This window comes from Hesperophylax consimilis, chromosome 11 (assembly GCF_061612785.1).
Source record: "Hesperophylax consimilis isolate HC1 chromosome 11, BYU_Hcon_1.0, whole genome shotgun sequence".
NCBI classification, from domain to species: domain Eukaryota; kingdom Metazoa; phylum Arthropoda; class Insecta; order Trichoptera; family Limnephilidae; genus Hesperophylax; species Hesperophylax consimilis.
The window spans coordinates 16,627,213-16,634,131 of NC_142846.1; the positions used below are offsets into that span (position 1 = coordinate 16,627,213).

Below are 6,919 nucleotides of genomic sequence, written 5' to 3' on the forward strand. Positions count from 1 at the left end.
CCTGAAATCTTAACATATTCCCGCCCCAAAACGAGTATTAAGGAATAGTCGTTTTTTCATAAAATAATGTAGGAAGAGATTGCAACATTGGTACTCAGAATTTACCCAACAGGTTCACATACAAAAATAAACAATATTCAATACATGGATATCAAAATAATAACAAAAAAACTTATAACAACGTATATAACCCTATGTCAGACTTGACATTAAAAAATAAAAGTCTAATAACGTAGAAACTTCTGGTGCGCTGCACCCACTTATGAGAAAATATCTTATCACTTGGCACTGTTGAGCCTGACGGCATTTTGATTCACACATAACATCACTTTTAGTGTTGTAATTTGTTCTTAATCCAGGTTGGAGGAAGGATCCTCCATGGGAAGTAGACAGAGCTGTGTCACGGCTCTTTTGGTGACACCTCTGGCCGTCCTCAAGGAGACGACGCGGACGCGTCCGTCTTGACCAGGGTGGATCTCCGTCACTCGCGCCATCCTCCAGTACTGCGGAGGTAGTTGGTTGTCTTTGATGATGACCATGTCACCAGGCTGTAAACTGCGTTGACGTCCTTCTTGCCATTTGACTCGGTTCTGCAATTCTGCTAGGTATTCCCGGCTCCATCTGTGCCAAAAAGATTGAACAACGGTAGACATCTTTTGGTAAATATTAAGCCTGTTTGTAGGCAGATGATGGATATCAAGCTCAGGCAATGCTAACAGGTTGTCGCCAATAAGGAAGTGTGAAGGAGTGAGTGCGTTTAAATCATTTGGATCTGATGATAATGGAGTCAGAGGACGGGAATTTAAACAAGCCTCAATCTGTATTAGTATGGTATTCATGCCTTCGTATGTCAAAACAGTTGACCGCATTGCCTTTTTTAAATGTAACTTAGTCATTTTAACTGCACTTTCCCAAAGTCCACCGTGATGCGGTGAGCGGGGAGGCAAGAAACTCCAGCTAATATTCTGCTGGGCTAAAAAATTATGGATTTCCTTATCAGATGCCTTCAAAAAATCAAATAGTTCAGTAAGTTCCCTATAACTACCTGTAAAGTTAGTTCCATTATCACTAAAGAGTCGTGAGGGTTTACCCCTCCTAGCTATAAATCTTTTCAATGCATTCATAAATGCCATTGAAGTTAAATTAGTCACTAATTCTAGGTGAATTGCCTTCGTTGAAAAACAAATAAATAAACATATGTAAGATTTTACACTCTTAGCATTTCTGGTTAAACCAGACTTAATTAAAATTGGACCTGCATAATCTATGCCGGTTACATAAAATGGTCTTTGGATTCGGAATCGGTCAGCAGGAAGGTCGCCCATGAGCTGGCGACACTCGCGCGGACGGACTCGGAAACATACAATACATTTATGCAGTGCTCGCTTTACTGCGTTTTTACCAAATATTGGCCAAAACCGTAAACGCAGTAATGCGAGCAGAGCATTACATCCTAAATGCAAATTCTCATAATGCAGATGGGTTATTATTAAGTCAGTCAACTTATGATTTTGTGGTAACAAAATTGGATGTTTTTGAGAGACCGAGGTAATATCATATTGTGATAGTCGACCTCCAACACACAATAACCCATCCTGCATAAAAGGATTTAGTGCCTTTACCTTGCTCCGCCTAGATACAAATCTTCCATTACTCAAAGAAGCTATTTCATCACGAAATGCGAATCGCTGAGCGTTCAAAATCATTACATGCATGGCATGTTCCAGTTCGATTACAGAAAGCTCGTCGACCCGCATCGGTTTTCGTTTAGAACAGTTATGTATGAAACGTAACATATAAGCAACTACGCGCCTCAGTCGTCTTAATGAAGAATAATTATTAAATATTTCCCAATCGACAGGACTACTAGTAACCAAAACTATCCTCGCCGTTTCTGGCAACTCCGTGGGAGTATCAAATGTAGAACGTGGCCACTTATCCTCGTCGGACGTGAGCCATGGTGGTCCTGACCACCATAATGAAGATGATTTCAACTGCTGAGATGTTATTCCTCTGGAAATTATGTCAGCTGGGTTTTCAGTTGAACAAATGTGACGCCATATAGCGCCATCACCTTCACGTTGTATTTCTGATACGCGGTTAGCAACAAAAGTAGTCCAACGATACGGTTCTCCTGCAATCCAAGCCAATGTTATTGACGAATCACACCACAAAGTGGTGTCAACTGTTACTTGGAGAGCTGCCGTCACCCGCTTCATTAATTTAACTAATAATTGTGCTCCACATAACTCAAGACGTGGTAACGATAAATTTTTTAGTGGGGCTACACGAGATTTAGCGCATATTAACTGTGATTGGTGAATGCCGTGTTCATCGGTAGATCTTAAATACAGACAAGCGCCATATGCTACTTGAGATGCATCGCAAAAACCGTGTAAGCTAAAAGATTTTTTATTGAAGCAGAAAATTTTCCTCGGTACACGAATATGATTTGCTTTACTGAGACTCAGCGTGTAAGTCTGCCAGGCCAATAAAAGGTCATTGGGTAGCTCGTCATCCCAGGATGTTTTTAGCTTCCACAATCTTTGCATAATTATCTTACCGACAATGATTACTGGGCCTACCAGTCCTAAAGGGTCAAAAACCTTTGAAATTAATGATAAAACTTGACGTTTTGTTACTTCTAACTTTGAGTCTATGTTTTCTACCTGATAAGTAAACTCATCAAGTTTGGTGTCCCATATTAATCCTAGAATTTTAGCTTCATTGGATTCATTTGGCAATAATTCCAAATTATCTTTAGAATCATTAATTGAGGGTGCATTAGACCTCCATTTTCTAATCTCCATGCCTGCTGTAGCAAGCGCATTAATGATTTGGGATTTAAGCACGTGACAAGTATCAATGGAATCACTACCAGAAAGAAAATCATCTACATAAAATTTTTCCTTAAGGGATTTACTAGCTAATGGATGAGTAAATGAAACGTCATTACCTAGCTGGTGCAGACAACGTATTGCTAAATAAGGCGAAGGAGCCAAACCATATGTCACCGTGTTTAGCGTATAATGTTTCAAACAATCCTCCGCATCCCTTTTCCATAATATACGTTGGTAATTTCTGTGTTCCGGGTTGATATTAATTTGGCGGTACATCTTTGCAATATCTGCGGTGACTGCATATTGATGTTTTCTGAAAAATACCAAGTGACAAAATATATCATTTTGAATGGTGGGCCCAATCATTAGAGCGCGATTCAAAGAAATCCCTCGAGCGGGTTTAGCCGACCCGTCAAAAACAACACGAATTTTAGTAGTTGTGCTTGCTTCTTTAAATACAGCGTGATGTGGTAAATAATAAGTAATTTCATCGCGTTTTGGAGGTTCACATTCAGTCATGTGACCTAACGCAAGATACTCATCAATAAATTCCGAGTATTGTTCCTTTAAACTAGGTTGTCTTAAGAATTTCCTTCCCATTGACGCTAATCTACCTTTAGCAATACTAAATGAATCTCCTAATTGAGATAGGTTAGATTTAAACGGTAAGTTGACTACAAATCTACCGTTTGCATCGCGTTTATGCGTGCCTTCGAAAATCCTTTCACATTCACTATCTTCCAGAGAGTGATGCTTACTATTTTCGGTTTCTTCAACCTTCCAAAACCTTTCTATTTGGTTCTGCAAAGAATTTAATGAAATATGACAAACTTTAACTGGCCTCGTATTATGACGACTCTGTACAGCTCCTGATATTATCCAGCCTAGCTCCGTTCGATGCAATGTAGGTTTACCCTTTCCTAACTGTATCTGATCCGTACGAAGCACCTGCCAGAAAACCTCTGCTCCGATCAGCATATCAATAGAAGCTGGCTGGTAAAACTGCGGATCAGCTAACCGGACACCGTCTGGAATGTTCAACATTTTTGGGTTAATCACGGTCTGTGGAAGATTGCAAGAAATCTCATCTAATACCAAACAAGATATTTCATCCTCGTATTGAGAACATAATGATTTAAATTTAATGTCAACTGTTTCCTTTACATGAATTAAATTATTATGCAAACCTGAAACAGGTATGTTCAATTTTGTACAATGCAAATTTAATCTCTTACAAGTATCCTTTGTAATAAAATTAGACATTGAACCTGAATCCAAAAGTGCGCGTATTTTGTGTGTTCCACCGTACGCGTCTTCTATTTTTACTATTACGGTAGATAGTAAAATTTCTCGCCCGTTCATGTCGCTATGACACGCTAAATTCACTGGTGCCTCCGACTGACCCTTGCCAGTTGAAGTACCCGCTTGTACATTATCAGTATTGATATGTAACAGAGTGTGATGTTTTCGATCACAAACACTGCATTTTTCCTTCCACCTGCACACCTTTGAAGGGTGCCCCGGCTTTAGGCAGTTATAACATAAATTGCTCTCTGAAACGAACTTTCTTCGTGCCGCTGGTGCTTTGTTAACAAATATTTTACAAGAATAAATGAAATGGCTGTCATTACACAGCATACAATTGACGTTGCTTGACGCTAACGTAACCTTGTTCGTAGAATTCCTTTCCTTAAAATTAAAAAACTTTGGTTTTGTTGCAACTGGTTCCGCTTTCTGTTGCATTCCATCATTATCACCTTGGATAGTTTCCAGGATCTGCGACCTTTGTGAAATAAAATTGCTAAACTGCTCGAACGTAGGATAAATTTTATCGCACTCCATGGATTCCCACAGGCTACGTGTGTGATTATCTAACTTTGAGGTTAGAATATGTATAATTAATGTGTCCCAATGTTCTGTTGGAAGCTTTAAATTATGTAAAGCTCTCAAATGAATGTTTGCTTGATCAATTAAATTTCGCAATTCATGATGATTCTGTCGTTTTAACGGTGTAACATTAAATAAGAAATTCAGATGTCTATTTGCAATAAGTCTGACATTTTCGTATCTTGAAATAAGCATCGTCCAGGCTGCAGTATAATTATCCCCGGTTATTTCTAGAGAACTAATCAAATCAAGTGCGTCTCCGGACACATAACTAATAAGGTAATGAAATTTCTGAACATGATTTAATTTACTGTTATCATGAATTAGGGCAATGAACGAGTTTTTAAAAGTCAACCATTTATGACTATAACCTGAAAAAATTGGTATTGATATTGGTGGTAAATTCACAGATGTATTCGGGACATTTTCAATCTTCTTAAATTTTGATAATATTTCCTGTCCTAATGCAATTAAATTAAAATATGTACCTTCAAAATTATCCCTCGCGTCATGATCTTCTGATTTATTCAATAAATCAATCTCCAGCTGAATTTTGGAGAATTCCATCAGAGAAGGTTTGATGGCATCTAATCTCGACGACAATACGCTGGGCCTAATATCATTTTCGTTGCTTAAATAGGTTTCAAATCTCGTTAATGAACCTTTCAACACCCCGCGCTGTCTAACCAACTTGTCGAGTTCCATTTTTTAGAAACGAATAACACAATAACCTGATTTAAAACTTAATACACAACTCGAAACGGCAGTTTGACGTTTTGACGTGAATAAAATAATACTATGGATTATAAAGAAACCAATCAAAATACTATGGCATGCAAGGACGAACGACTTGCAAACGCGTGGCTAGAGATGTACGTAGGCAAAGCAAAGTTATTCGGCAGAATACAACAATAAAAATTATTATCACCAACAATTTTATGCTATTTTGAAAGCATCTGATTATGAACACCCGAATATAATTCGATATAATCAATACGAAATAATGTGGCATCTACACAGATTTTTAGCTTTTTTAAATGGAATTTGAAAGGACAATGAAAGGAAGGCTACAACCTGATTTGCTGTGCATGCGAGCGTCGTGATGAGGCTCGCTTGATCAATCCAATGATGGTGATGAGGACGCCGACTGGACCACTCCCGATGATGATGAGGCCCGACTGGACCACTCCAAATAATGATCTTCCGTCTCAAATGGATCAATCCAAATAATAATCATCCGGCTCGAAGGACCAATGTTCAGGATCTTAACTTCACTCTCCTGACAGAGCAATCCGGCGTGGTGAGTCACCAGATTCCAAGGAAGTATGACTGGAGTAACTCTTCAATAATAACTCCAGCTCTTGAATAATGGTCTTTATTTAACAATAAAAAAGACCCGTAGGGCAGCTCATGTAAGGTGAGCCCAATATTGCTATCTCTCTCCGCGGTTTTATAAACCACATGTAAGTGAAAACCTGGCAGCTCTGCCGTTTTGCCAAAACGACCCGCCCAAGACGGTTGGTAACAAGAGAAGAAAAATTAAATCCGTGGCAATACGAAATTGCCCCGGCAATCGCTAACACAAAATAAATGTTGCCACATCATTAGGGTGACAAGCACCAATATTAATATTTCAGTACCTGAAATCTTAACAATTATTTTTCATTAGATTTCTATGAACGCATAATACAAGAAACAACTTAAAAAACACAAGTTTATGGCTAAGATTATCTGTGACAGTTTCCCTTGATTATTTTTGTTCTTTCTTATAAAATTTTTCACAATATAAATAAAAACCACTTTTGCATTAAAATCAGACTCCGTTTGCCAAGCAATTTTTATGCCTGTTACCTATATTCCTGGTGATACAAGGCACATCATGAATAAACACATTTTTGGCTTGCGTATTCCTCTTAAACATGATCAATAATACCAAAATATTCACTTATTAAAAAATGTAAGCAAATTATTCAAAAATTATTATTATTGTTTAAGTTCGTAAAATTACTATAGAAAATGATAATACAGAAAAAGTTATCCTAATGGTTCATACTTTTGCATCGCGTTGAAGAAATATTTTATTTGCATTTGCACATATTTTAGTAATTTTGAGTTCACTAGGTCAAATTTTCAAATGCATTTAGATTTCAAGTGGTGCTTAGTATTATTTACATAATATGTAAAGCAGAAAC

At 37.8% G+C, this 6,919-nt stretch overlaps 1 protein-coding gene across 2 annotated transcripts; it reads right to left on the bottom strand.

Moving 5' to 3' along the window:
* Window positions 1-5,544, bottom strand: LOC149419865 (uncharacterized). Of its 2 annotated transcripts, none has more exons than XM_089637346.1 (2): window positions 5,216-5,544; window positions 1-3,153 (listed from the first exon to the last, which is right to left on the bottom strand). In XM_089637346.1, exon 2 carries the CDS (start codon window positions 3,114-3,116, stop codon window positions 351-353), a length of 2,766 nt encoding a protein of 921 aa, XP_089493472.1. In that variant the 5' UTR covers window positions 3,117-3,153; window positions 5,216-5,544; the 3' UTR covers window positions 1-350. The 2 variants fall into 2 exon arrangements, with proteins under 2 accessions (XP_089493472.1, XP_089493471.1); XM_089637345.1 differs by having other exon boundaries at window positions 1-3,868.
* Window positions 5,545-6,919: the final 1,375 nt, after the last annotated feature.

Excerpts from the sequence above, each read along its gene's own strand:
- LOC149419865 (XM_089637345.1), bottom strand. The coding sequence starts at position 5,432 with ATGGAACTCGACAAGTTGGTTAGACAGCGCGGGGTGTTGAAAGGTTCA. Across the intron at positions 3,869-5,215 it reads CGCGAGGGATAATTTTGAAG|ACGGTGTCCGGTTAGCTGAT; the intron begins GTACATATTTTA and ends TGAACATTCCAG.